This window comes from Lepidochelys kempii, chromosome 13 (genome assembly GCF_965140265.1).
Source record: "Lepidochelys kempii isolate rLepKem1 chromosome 13, rLepKem1.hap2, whole genome shotgun sequence".
Taxonomy (NCBI): Eukaryota; Metazoa; Chordata; order Testudines; family Cheloniidae; genus Lepidochelys; species Lepidochelys kempii.
This window is the reverse complement of record NC_133268.1, coordinates 30,031,133-30,044,755: the sequence shown is the minus strand read 5'-3', so window position 1 is coordinate 30,044,755 and position 13,623 is coordinate 30,031,133. Positions and strand designations below refer to the sequence as shown.

General features: G+C 54.6%; 1 protein-coding gene across 4 annotated transcripts in view; it reads left to right on the top strand.

Moving 5' to 3' along the window:
• CHD6 (chromodomain helicase DNA binding protein 6) overlaps positions 1-13,623 on the top strand; it is a 183,052-nt gene that overhangs the window by 87,103 nt on the left and 82,326 nt on the right. For all 4 annotated transcript variants that reach the window (XM_073309956.1, XM_073309953.1, XM_073309955.1 and 1 more), the window contains 2 exons: positions 11,024-11,171; positions 12,266-12,415. In XM_073309956.1, coding sequence (XP_073166057.1) covers positions 11,024-11,171; positions 12,266-12,415 — 298 coding nt within the window. The remainder of the gene's footprint in view (positions 1-11,023; positions 11,172-12,265; positions 12,416-13,623) is intronic.

Here is a 13,623-nt window from a genome sequence, read left to right as displayed (position 1 = left end):
TGTGAAATGGGGGAGCCGGCAGCTGTCCTGGTCTGTGCAGTAGAGCCCTCTGCCCTCATTCATTGTGTGGTGTTCCTCAAGCTCAGTAAATCACTAGCGCCTAGGAAAAGCTGCTCTGGCTGCATGGGTCTTCAAGCCAGGGGTGCTCTGGACAAACCAAGAGGCACAAGCAGCGCAGGGACAGGGCCAAGCAAGGCTTGAGGAGGAGTTGAGTGGACAGTGAGGATGAAAGCAGGAGGAGGGAGGGCCAGTGAAGGCTGGGGGAGGGCAGACAGAGATGGCATTGCAATGTAGGCAAGGGTACTGGGCAGAGACCAGAGCTGGCTATGGAAGTGGGGAGGGGCTCGAAGGTGGGAAGTGACCTGGGCAGAACAGCCAGGAAGGAAGGGCAGCTTAACACCGGTGTTTTGGCTGGGCCAGGGGGCCATGGGTGAGGGGTGGGGGCTGCAGACAAGGGTAAGAGGAGGGGGTGGGACAAAGGGGTAGCAGACAGGTGTGCTGGACAGAGGTGAAGAAGGGAGTCTGTCCCTCCTATGTCAGAGTGAACCAGCAGCTGCATGGTCCCAGTGCTGGGCAGGGTGGGAAGCTAGCATGCCAGGCCCAGGCCAAAGGGAGACAGGCCCCTACCTTCAGCACCTGCCTGGCCCTTCCCACACTCAGCGGGCTGGTTCCATACCTGCTCCTTGTGCCCTGCAAGGAGAAGACCAGCTCATCTGCCCCCACCCTGCTGGTGGGCGAGATCCTCGCTACGCTGCCTGAGGCCCCAGGCTTAGCACCATGAACGCTCCACTAGGCCATGCTGCTTTTCGTGAACAGCTCCTGCATTCTATTTGCTGCTGGTGCTTGTCCCGGCCCCTCTCCCTGCAGGGTGGGGATCTGAGTTTGGGGCTCATGTTCTCCAGGCTGGCAGCACTGCAGAGGCAGCTTCTTCCAGCCCTGCTGGGGAGGGTGAAGAGCAGGTCGTGATCATTTCTGGTGGCACCTCCATCACACACACATCTCTGGCTAATGAATAATCTACATGGGGAAGGCAGGGCCAACCTGGGCCTGGGATGGAGTAGGTGGTTCCTTACTAGGAGAGGGAGGGCCTGGTCAGGCCAGGCAGCGCTATGCAGCCGTCTCTGGATGTAGATGGTAAGATCGCCACGCACACTCTAAAGACCTGAGCATAGTGGCACAGCCTCCTGTAAATGATTTCTAATCATATGGGTTCATGAATGGAACATTTGTTAATTGTGACACACCAGTCAGTCTCTTGGGTGTGCATTTACGCTGTGCATTTACACTGTGCAGTTACACTGGCCGTGCATTTTCAGGGCTTTAATTGTATTACAGGTGCGAGGCTAGGCCACTTACAGCCTAAATGTCACATTTGTCTCAATCACTTTTTACAAACCCTGGCCGACCCATGAACCTGGGGGGCACAAGCCAACGGATACATCTTGTGTGCAGCAACCCTTCCTCTGCAGCCTGGCAAACATTGTGGTGTGAGCTAGTGCTTGAGAACCTGTGTGGAATTGGCCATAGCCAAAGGGAATCTGACTCATGTTTCATTGGCCCAGCTGAGAGCTACGCACAGCGACAGCTAGCAGCGTGCACAGTGATGTGCGTTCACTTCTGAAAACCTTTTGGCTTATAGTGAGATTCTGTTACCTGTAAGAGGGGAAAGATGTTTGTGTGAGAAGTACATGGTCTTTGAACTGATGCTTTCCAGATGCATGCCTGGAACCAGTGTGTGGCATTGCCTGGTTCATTCCGGATGGGGCCAACTCACCTGCAAAGCATGTGCAGCCAGTGTTTGGGCCCCATTGGTGCTGGGCAGAGGCTTGACAGGTTTGATCAAACTCTGCTGTAGCCTTTGAGTATCTTTCTATTGAATTTGCTGGGGGTGGACTGAGTCCTGCTGGACTTTGGGTTGGGGTGAAGCTCTCATAGAGTAAAGGGCCATCATCCTGTCTCACTCCTGTGTGTGAGCCTGCTGTCGGGGGAAAGCAAGAGACTGGAGAGCTGCCCAGCAGACAGGAGAGGAGCTTTGCAGATCACCAGGAACTCTGCCTCTCTTTTTGGGAGCCCAGTCCGGGAACCCTTGAAGTGTCTCCCATTTGGCACCCACAGTTAGTGGCCACTTTTGACACTGTTGCCTGGGAGTTTGGTCTGTCTGTGTCTCTCTCACCCACTGTACAAAGTGTGTGTGTGTGTTGTAAGTTGAATTGGATCCATTCTTGGGTTGAACAAGCTGGTGCCTCCCTCTGCCGGGTCATTACCCTGTCAGGTACTCTTAGCTGTTTGTGTGCCGGTACTGCTGAGTGGCCCCAGGTGAGCTCAAGGCCCCTATGGGCTGGGTAGAGAGAGTCTTAGCTCCAGAGAGCTTACACTCTGAACAGCTGAGGTGGGGAGAGGCTGGCCCAGCGGTTAGGGTACTGCCCTGGGACTGTGAGTCCTGGGTTCAAGTCCCTGCTCTGCCACAAACTGCCTGCTGTGGTGGCACAGGGCTCCCTGCTCCCGCGTTAGCGGTGCTGCGGCGGTTCCCAGCTGCCGCGTTGAGGGCGCTGCGGGGGCACAGGGCTCCCTGCTCCCGCGTTAGCGGTGCTGCGGCGGTTCCCAGCTGCCGCGTTGAGGGCGCTGCGGGGGCGCAGGGCTCCCTGCTCCCGCGTTAGCGGTGCTGCGGCGGTTCCCAGCTGCCGCGTTGAGGGCGCTGCGGGGGCGCAGGGTTCCCTGCTCCCGCGTTAGCGGTGCTGCGGCGGTTCCCAGCTGCCGCGTTGAGGGCGCTGCGGTGGCCCAGGGCTCCCTGCTCCCGCGTTAGCGGTGCTGCGGCGGTTCCCAGCTGCCGCGTTGAGGGCGCTGCGGTGGCCCAGGGCTCCCTGCTCCTGCTTGTTGCTCATGGCCTGGCTCACAATGAGGGGCAGCACTTCTTCCCGCTGCCTGTTTCAGATGCAGTATGTTGCTCTGGCACAGGGGTGCTGGGGAGGCTGTGCCAGCTGCATCCCTCTCTTGCAGAGAGAGCTGGACAGTGACTTCCAGGGGGAGCTAGAGTTCTGCAGAGAGTGCAGATGAACAGAGAGAATATCTTCTGCCAGGCTTTAGGCTGTCATCCCCCACCCATTGTGTGCTCCCCGAGCCTGCCTCCCTCTCTGAAGTGGTGCGTTACTGACGGGGACTGTGGCAGGGCTGCAGATAGGATTCCACCGTTTGCCCCAGGGTAATGTGATTTCCTGGCAAAGGATGATGTTTTGGCTAAAGCATGGGACAGGGAATCCAAAACGTGGATTCTACTGCTGACTCTGCCACTGACATGCTGTGCAAGTCCGGGGCAGTCAGTTCAGCTCTCCTTACCTCTGTGAGCGAGGGATACTGCCCCCAGTGCGTGTTGTTAGGAAACGGGCAGGTCCCACACTTAGAATGGGAAGATGTGGCAAACACTGCACTAAGTGTTGTCCTGCAGGCTGCGAGTGTCCCAGTGTAGTGGTGTCCCTGGCATCAAGCAGGCATTTTATGAGGATCAGTTCATTAATGTCTGAAAGGAGCTTTGAGCTCTCCAGGTGGGAGGTGTGAGAGGAGGTGATGGTCCTCTCCTCTTAAACCTTGGGTCTCCTCTTGCCAGTTGGCTGCAGGGCCTGGTTACATCATCATCTCTTTAGCAGGCACCAGGATTATAGACGTCTTTCCCCAATCTCTTTGCCAAGCACTTCAGTTTGGTACCATTAGAAACGAGAGGGCTCTGTCTCAGAGAGCCCAATGCGAACTAGCAGTATTACTGGCTCAGGGAAGACTCACAACTCCTTCCACTTTGCCCACACAGAGCTGACAGACTGGGGTATCAGAACCAACGTGAGGAAAGACATGAGATAACTGATCAGATTTCTCATGTTCATTTTCTTCTGCAGAGGACTGAACTGTTTCAAATAGAGCTTCCAGAGGAGCAGTCCATGGGGCATGTGGGTCAGGAAGCCAGGGTTGCACTTTGCACTCTGAGATCTGCAATAACTGTACTTCGAAGCATCTTCAGCCTGTGGATCTCAGAGGTGGGAAAGTGATAGTCCCTCTTGTGTTCTACTGAGGGTTCTGTGCATGTGCCTGGAGCTGGCGCTGTTGGTTCACGCATACCCCATTGATTCGCCTCATGGTTACAACTGAGGCGATAAAGGGCCGGACAGACCGACCGCGCACTCAGTTCCTTCTCACCACCACATGGTCGGAGTTGGAGCCTCTTTGTTTCTCTTGTGACGTATTTCTGCAAACTGAGAAAAAAGACTGTTATTCTTGTACATAGTTAATAGTTTTGTTATTTTTATAGTTTCAGTGGTAGTTCTTTGGATATTAAGGACTGGGGATGCCGTTTTCACTGTTAGTCCCATTCTCTCCCATCTTTCCCCTCAGTCTTCCCAACACCCAGGCATGGGTACTGGAGTATGGTGAAGACACCAGGGTTCAAGATCTGCGCTTCCTGCCATTGCTCGTTCTCGGTCAGTGACAAGTACCAATGCCGCCCTTGTGCCTCCCCCAAGCAATAAGTTGCATCCAAGTGCATTATCTGTCTCTCCTTCCCTGCACGTATGCGGAAAGGCTGGGCTCTTCACTTCAAGAAGCACCTCATGGAAGTCACCATGAGGCTGCAGTCAGATCCAGGCCATGGAACGTCCGTATACGTTGGACTGAGCAAGCTAAGAGCATGTCTCCTACCACAGACCTCCAGTCCAGTTCCACCAGTACCAGCGCTATGGACCCATGTTGGGGCCTACCCATGAGGCAAGGAAGCCTGCACGTAAGCATGGCAGTAAGTCTTCCTCCATGTCCAAGAAGAACACTACCCAATCCATGAGTTCTGTCCACAGAGAAGCAGCACGTTCCAAGGCGCACAAGCACGATAAGAAGACGCACAGACCATTGTATCTGTCGGCCCTGTCCACTGAAACTCATACTTCTTCCAGATTGGCACTGCCAAGGTCCAGGAAACCTCTGGATCCATAGCAGTCCTCCGCTCCAGCTCTGGTTCCAGCTGAAGAGCGGTTGCCACTGATCTGGGGAGACTTGGGTCAGCCTCTGGAGCCGCATGAGCTGTTTTCTTTTGCTGAGGAGAGGTCTTCTTGCCCTCTGGCACTGTCGCCTCCTCAGAGAGTGCACTTCTCAGGTTGGACTTGCCTTCTTTGGGCCATGTTCCCGCCTGCTCCCTAGAGCCTTCTACAGTTTCCTCAGTTCTGATGGCACCACCATTTGAACTGGCTTCTGATTTCTTGGATTCGGAAGATTTGTTCAGGGACCAAGGCCGTCCCCTCCCGTACCGCCGGCGTGAGTACTCCAAGGCCCTGTCAGCTTCATGGTAGTATCCACCATTTACCCAGCATTGGTGTCTTTAGTACCCTGCTCTATGGGGCCCTCCTCAACATTCGCAGTCAGATCCATGCCAGGATGGCTGTACTGCGGCTCGTGGCCGCAGTACCCACTGTTGGAACCTTCCTGCTCCGCCCATGAGGAATCCCCTCTCTCCCCTCTCTGACCATCATCCACCAGGCATTCAGACTCGGTGTTAGGTAATGCACCGCTGAGTCCAACTCCGATGGTACCACTAGATCTGGAGAAGTTCCCCTCTACATCCCTGGATACCACAGTGTCTTCTACTCCTGCCTCGCCCCTGGATGACTTGCAACAATTTCAGGAGCTGCTTTGTAGGGTGGCTGGTGCCCTCAACACCCCACTGGAGGAAGTGCAAGATAAGCAGCACAAACTGCTCAACATCTTAAATTCCTCAGTACCAGCCAGGGTGGCCCTACCAATCAATGAGCTATCATCCTTCAACCAGATAGGACTATTTGGCACACTCTGGATACCTGCACACCTACCCTCACAGGAGTGGAGAAGAGGTACTAAGTGCCTCTGAGGGGACCTGAGTTTCACTTCTCCCATCCTCCACCGAACTCTCTTGTGATTCAGGCAGCTACCAAATGGGCTCACCAACAGCACCCGCGTTTCATCCCGGCAGATAAGGAGGGGAAGCACCTGGACCTTTTGGGCCACAAGGTCTTTTCCTCTATCAACCTAGAATTTTGCCTTTTGAACTACTTGACTCTGTTTGCAAAATACAACTTCCTTACCTGCGGGAAACTTATGGATTTCACTGATAAACTGCCCCTGCAGGATCAGGCCCGATTCCAAGCTCTCCTAGAGGAAGGGAAGCTGGTGGCAAGGACAACGCTGCAGGCCGCGGTTGACGCAGCAGACACTTCTTCGCATACGATGGCCAAGGGTATTGTCATGCACAGAGAGTCCTGGTTACATTCCTTCAACTTCCTGAAGGAGATCCAGACCTCCATAGAAGATCTTCCTTTGATGAGTCTCACCTCTTCGATCAGAAGACTGATGACTCTCTTCACTCCCTCAAGAACTTTAGAGCAACCCTCCGGTCTCTGGGTATCTACACACCGGCGCCCAAGCTCAAATTCTACCATCCACCTCCAACCCAGTGCTTCAAAGCTCCCCAGTTTTTCCAAAGATCCTATGAGCCTTCTCGCAAACGGCAGAGGACCCAGCAATCCTATCCTTCCAGTTCATTGTCATCACAACCTCCTGCATCTCACACTCAAACATCTCAGAGAGAACACTAAGAGAGCCGCGAACTATTGTGCCTCATGCTGTGATCCTGGCCCACCCGCTTTGGCAGGTGCCTAGCTATCTTCTTGCTAGCTTGAAGTGCAATAACAATGGACAAGTGAATCCTGGATGTCATTCGACATGGCTATACAATTAAGTTCCAAACACTACCTCGTCCATATCCCCGACCCGCGCTTCAGGAATCATTCTCACAACCGTATCCTCACCCTAGAAGTGGACTTCCTACTTCAGATGGGCACGATAGAATCTCTTCCCACAGCCCATCAGGGGGCAGGGTTCTATTCCACTTATTTCCTAGTCCCCAAAAAGACAGGCGGGTGGTGACCGATCCTAGACCTATATCATCTCAACCGTTTAGTATGAAAACCAAAGTTTTGTATGGTCACTCTGGCGGCCATCATTCCTTCCCTAGAAAGAAGTATGTGGTTTATGGTTCTTACTTTCATGTGGACATCCATCCTTTCCCACAGACGATTCCTAAGATTCATGGCAGATCATCATCAATTTCAGTACAGGGTTCTCCTGTTCAGACTCAACACTGCTCCTCATGTATTCAACAAAGTTTTCTCAGTTGTGGCGGCCCACCTCCGCTGTGGAAGGATCCTTCTATTCCCTTATTTAGATGATAGGCTGCTGGCGATACGATCAAGAAGGGAAGCTTGAGCTTCGATTTCCATGTTGCTCACACACCTCTCCTCCCTGGGAGTGAGCATAAACATTGAAAAATCAACTTTGGACCCCATGTAATTGCTAGAGTTCATTGGGGCACGTACCGACGTGATCTCGGCTCATGCAGACCTGCTGGAGGACAGGTTCCAGACCCTTCAGGACCTAATTTTCAGGGTGGTGTCCAGTCCATCTATCCCAGCCAGAACCTGCCTTTCTCTTCTTGGCAACATGTCGGCTTGCACTTGTGTGACTGCATTCGCTCATCTGCGGTTTTGCTGCCTACACCTATGGCTCCAGAGGGTATATTTCCCTACGCACCTGTCCTGGACTTACAGGACTCATGCTCTCTCTTGGCTCTGTATGGTCCCTGGGAGGAACCCCTTCAGTGTGACAGCTGTTCTCGGGGGTCCACTCTCTCTCAGCGGTTAAGCTGCAGGCCCCTCTGGCTCCTGGAACCGCACCTCTCTGAGCCCTCAGCACGCCTGTCTCTCACCGGGGGTCCCCTCAGGGAGTTCCCTCGCTCTGGACCCCCGGGCCTCCACTCCCAGAGGGAATAATGCAACCCTGATCTTTAGGCTGGAGTGACTCTCAGCCAGCGTAAAACAGAAAGGTTTATTGAGCATTTGAACCTAGCACAGGAAACTCTTCAGGCCCTCAGGCCTAGCATCCCTCAGCACCATATATCTAGGTCTCTCCTGCATCCAGGTGGGCTCTGGCTGCTCCCTTTCTCCACTCCAGCAGCCCCCTCCATCCAGCCAATTATCTGATGTCGTCTCCCCCAACAGCTCCTCCCCTGTCCTTTGTCTTCCGTCCCAGGTAAACAGGTCATTGGGGTCCTCACCCCTTTGTCCTCCCACGGGCCAGAACCGGCTGACTGCCAAGTTGGGGTGGACCTCTTAGTCACCAGGTCACCAGTTGTTAGGGTACCCCATCTCCAGGCTGTTGTCTGGGGGTCCCAGCTGCTAGGCGACGTCACACCTGGTCCTCTGCACCAACAACCCTCTCTCACCACCTTGTTAAACGTGCAGCACACAGGAAAACTGAGGTGCGCACACACTATTCATGGAAAACACTACAAAAATTCCCAACTTCGTCACAGCACCTTTCTATGGATCTTCTCTCCACTTTTCCCCATGAGGTCCTCTTCCTACTCCAGTGGTGGGCAGATCTTGCTCGGGTGTGCACTGGGATACCGTTCCTCCCACCCTCCTCTTCCATGACAATTATCATGGATGCCCTGCTCATTAGATGGGGGGTCCACATGGGCAGGTGCATGACTCAAGGCACTTGGACTGCTTGGGAGTCCCGGATGCACATCAACACCCTGGAACTTAGAGCAGTGAGGAGAGCGTGTTGGGCATTTCTCCCATCCATCCATTCCTGTCATGTCCTCATCATATCGGAAAATACCACTGTCTACTGCATCAACAAGCAAGGGGCACGAGGTTTCCCATGCTCTGGGCGGAGGCCTTTAGGATTGGTGCATCATCCTCAAGATTCTGTTCTCCGTGGCGAACCTTCCCGGAATTCAAAACATAATCATGGACTCTCTCAGCAGAAGGTTCATGAATGGAAGCTTCACAACACTAGTCACCAGCATTTTCAGCTGCTGAGGAACTCCAATCAGGGACCTCTTCGCCTCCCAGGCCAACATCAAGTGCACCTAATACTGCTCCAGAGGCTGTCTTGGTGTCCTGTCCCAGAGCGATGCTCTAGTCCTTTGCTGGTCTGATCGGTTCAGTTATGCCTTTCCTCCCCTACTGCTCCTACAGTGAGTCCTGCACAAGGTCAGGTGAGAGAGAGTGACAGTCATTCTGATTGTCCCCTTCTGGCCTTGACAGTTCTGGTTTCTCCTGCTTCTCTGCATGTCAGTGCACTCCCCACTACAATCTCTCCCGGAACTGGTCATGCAACAGGGCAGATGGATCCGGCACCCCAGAGCTTGGTTTTTGGATGGGCATCTTTATTAAAGTGGGAATGCCTGTCGGCAGTGCAGGGCATTCTCTTGAGCAGCTGGAAGGAGTCCTCGAGGTGCTCCTGTGGGGCCAAGTGGAATATTTCACTTCTTGGTCCCAAAGCTGGAGCCTTGTCCCTGAAAATGTGGACATCTCTCTTATTCTGGACTATTTCCTCTCTCTGAAGGCATCCAGCCACACTCTCAGCTCCATCAAGTGCTACTATCAGTGCCTTCCACCCTCCATTTGAGGGGCACGCTGTCTTTACTCATGTATTGACTTCCAGGTTTTGGAAAGGTCTTCTATGAACCTACCCTCCTGTTCAGTCCATCACTCCTCAATGGGACCTCAACCTTGTCCTAACGACATTGACAAAGTCACCCTTTGAACCTATGACCTCATGCTTTCTCTCTTCACTCGATAAAGGTTGACTTCCTAGTGGCTATCACTTCTGCGAGACAGGTGGACAAACTGGGGGTCATGATGGCTGATTGCCCCTTTACCACTTTTCACAGACAAGGTTTCCCTACTCGTGCACCCCAAGTTCCTGCCTAAGGTTGTCCCTTGTTTCCGTATCAACCAACCTATGCACTTACCTGCCTTCTTTCCAAAGCCTCACGCTTCAGTGGAGGAACAACGCCTTCACTCCCTCGACATTCCCAGGGCCCTGGCCTTCCACCTGCAGGGGACAAAACCCTTCAGGAAGTCCCCTAGGCTTCTTTATTGCTGTAACTTAATGCATTAAGGGACAAGTGATTTCCGCTCAGAGGATCTCTAAGTCGGTTTCGGGGTGCATTATGCTCTGCTACCAGTTATCAGGGCAGTCTCCATTGCGTGGGATACAGGCCCATTCCACGTGAGCTCAAGCATCAACTGCAGCCGTGCTTCATGACGTGCCCCTTATGGACATCTGTAGGGCAGCCACGTGGAGTTCAGTACATACCTTCTCTTCCCATTACACCTTGGTGCAGGACTCTTCTATGTATGCCTCCTTCGGTGCAGCCATCCTCCTCTCCCTGGTTGCATCGTCATCATCCTCACACCCTCCTCCTTCTTAAGGTACTGATTGTTAATCACCCTCAGTGGAATACCATAGGGACTGTCATGCAAAGAAGAAGAGGAGGTGACTTACCTGTAAGTGGTGGTTCTTCGAGATGTGTGGTTCCTATCTGTATTCCAGTCCTGCCCTCCTTCCCCTCTGCCGCAGATCTGATTGATTTGTGGTGAAGAAGGAGCTGAGGGCACAGTCAGTCCACCCCGGACGAAACCAAGGGCATGTGTGTGGACACAGACACTACTACTTTTAAAAGCTCCAGCTCCGGGTGCATGCTCAGACCCCTCAGTGGAATACAGATGGGGTACTCCATGCATCTCAAAGAGCCTTCAGTTACAGATAGGTAACCTCCTCTTATCACTCCCAGATACCTGCTCTGACCAGTAGACCACACTCCCTAACAGGGCTGACCGTGTGGCCAGGTATCCTGGCCACGTCCGTGTGGCTCTCTGACCATGGGGCCAGGCATCCTGACCAGATTCATGCAGTGCTGTGACCATGGGGCCAGGCCCATGGTCAGAATGCTGTGACTGTGGGGCCAGGTGCCTTGCGTACAGCTGGGGTTCACTCCCAAGGGGAGCTCTCCCCACTGGCCTCTGTGCATCCTGGTGACCTGATGCAGAAGCTCCCCAAAGTGGGATTAAAGAACTAAAAAGGCAAAGGGTTTTGCTGGCCTCTCCCTGGATGCTGAGCTCTGACATCTCTGGAGAAGGGATTAACTGTCCGTCTCTCCTGGCAGCAAGGAGCAAGGACCAACCCCCGTGGAGAAGAAGAAGAAAGGGAAAAGGAAAAACGAGATCCCAGTGGAGAGTTTGGAATTGGATCAAGGCCTCCTTAGCCCGTCTCTGCAGAGCCCTGAGGAGTCTGCTGAGTCGGCCGACAGCCAGGTATGTGCAAGGCGCTGGCCTCAGTGGGCTCAGCTGGCTAGAGCCTGTTGTACGTCCTGGGGATCTAACACAGCTCTGACTTCCTACAGCTGATTTTGTACATCTGGGTGCCTGTGCATTGAGCTTAGGTAGCAGTTGGTCAGTGGATAGCTACCTTGGCCAGGTTTGCGGCTGGTTATGTAAGAGTTAATGTCAGCACACTGCCCTTGCACATCACTTGTCTGTGTTTCCCTCTGACCCCTTGCTCCCCAGCTCAGTGGGTCTGGGAGTGCCTTGCTCCTCATGCCAGCGGGAGGGTGTGCTGAGCACAGCATGGGCAGCACCCCCCCAACACTGTGGAGCCCTGCTGGTCTCTGGCTCTCTGGGCAGCAGGGCTGCAGTGCTACTGGCAGCCTGCTCCATTCATGGGGGTGGGAGCGTCATGTTGAGAACCTCCCTCCGCAATCCAGCAGTAGCGCAGCTCTCCATTGGGGTCCCCTAAGAGATGGCCCATGTGATTTGGGCAGGGGATTCACCATCCCCCAGCATCCTTCAGCCCTGGCCTGTGTTCGGTGCTCACCCCAGCCTGAGCCCTGGCCTCTGTTCGGTGCTCCCCTGCCACCTCTGAGCCAGGCTAGAAAAGCATGTGGCTTAAACCAATCCTCAGAGGTGCCAGGCGCCCTTAATGCCCCATGGTTTCCGAGGATTGCAGTCCCTGGGCACCTACCAGGATGGGCCCGAAATGGACGCACCTGAACCACAGGGCTGGAATGCTGGGTGCAAACACCGTGCTCCGTGTTGGGGGTTCTCAGGGAGCGTGTGAGCAGCTGTGTGTTTTGACCTGGGGAGGGGGATCTGATCTCTGGTAGTGCCCTGTGTGAGAGCCAAGAGACGGAGACGGAAATCACTGTGAGAATAGCTGCGCACTCTGGCAGTGTCTGCTGTATAGGGCACTGTTGTCCCACAGGCCGGGGTGGGGATGGGATTCTCCCAGGTGTGGCTGCGCTGTCTCCCCTCCTGCACCTTTCCGTCCCCTGTGAGTTCCCGTGGCCATGGGGAGGAAGAGGTGGTGTTGTCCACCAGCCCTCTGATTGTCTGTGTTGTCTACCACACAGAAGCGCCGCTCGGGTCGCCAGGTGAAGCGGAGGAAATACAATGAGGACCTGGATTTCAAAGTGGTGGATGACGATGGCGAGACGATAGCAGTGCTGGGAGCTGGGCGAGCCTCCGCGCTCTCCGCGTCCACGCTGGCATGGCAGGCAGAGGTACGGGAGGGCCCACTAGCCTGTCTTGCGCCAGCCGTTCCTTTAGAGAGGGGCTGGGGCTCTGCTGTATTGAGGGAGGGGCATGAATGTGGTGTTGGCTGTGTACTGAAAGCAAGCAGGAGCGTGTGGGTCTGAGGGGGAGCCAGCTGTGTGGGGCAGTGCATGTGCCTAAGAGGATGGGTGAGAGCTGCCCAGAGCATTGTCCAGCTGAGCTCAGCATGGCTCCTTGCAGAGTGTGCGGGGGGCTCTCCGAAAGCGAAGCGTTCAACCCCAGCACCTCCTAGCGCTGAGAGATAGGAAGGACCATCCAGAGCCCCAGCATGTCGGCCTGCCAGGTCATTGAGGGCCTGTTCTCAGCCCATGGTCCGGGGCTTGAGCTCCCTCTTGTTTCTGCAGGCCCTGCTCTGCCCCTTCTCTGGGAGGCTATTCCCAGGGGAGGCTGTCTTCCTGCCCCACCAGCTCTGCCCCGACACCACACTCAGTGATCCCCTCCCTCCTTGGCATTAATGCCCTCGGGGTGTCTGTGGGCTGCTACCATGTCCCTCCTTCCGCATCCCCTAACCACACTAAGCTGTCAGGACTGAGGCTGTGGAGATTAGTGTCTCCAGCCTGCTGGTATCTTTGACCCCTTTCCAGTTTCTTGGCATCTCTGGCAATGCAGTGCCCTGTGTGGGGGGTGTGATCACAGCCCACCCATGCGGTATGGGGCAATCGCTTCCCTGCTCCAGAGTATGGGGTCTGTCTGCAGCCCAGCGCTGTGCTCGCCATCTTTGTAGCCTCATCACCTTGTGTCTGGCACGCTGGCCACTCACTGTGAGTCCTGAGGCATTTCGGATGTGCCTGTATACACGCTCTCTCGGTGCCCATGTCTCTACTCTCTCCAGGTGCCCCTGTGTCAGTGCTCTGTCCTGGCAGACTCTGACACTTCTCTCGGCCGGGTCTCTGCTCTGAGTGTCAAGCACTGGCTGCTCGCTCCCTGCTCCAGCCCTTAGCGAAGCTGTTCAATATTGATTACAGCCTCTCTTTGTGTACCCCTTAGTCAGCTCTCAGCCAAGCTTCCACGTGAATATTAGTCATCTCCTTTACTGAGCTGTTCAGCGCGACCCTGCTGCTCTTCCCAGGGGAGATGTTCGGCCCTTTCTCTCTGTTGCTGATTCTCCTTTGGCCACTGTCACAGGCCTGTGATCCTAGCTTGGCCCATGGAAATG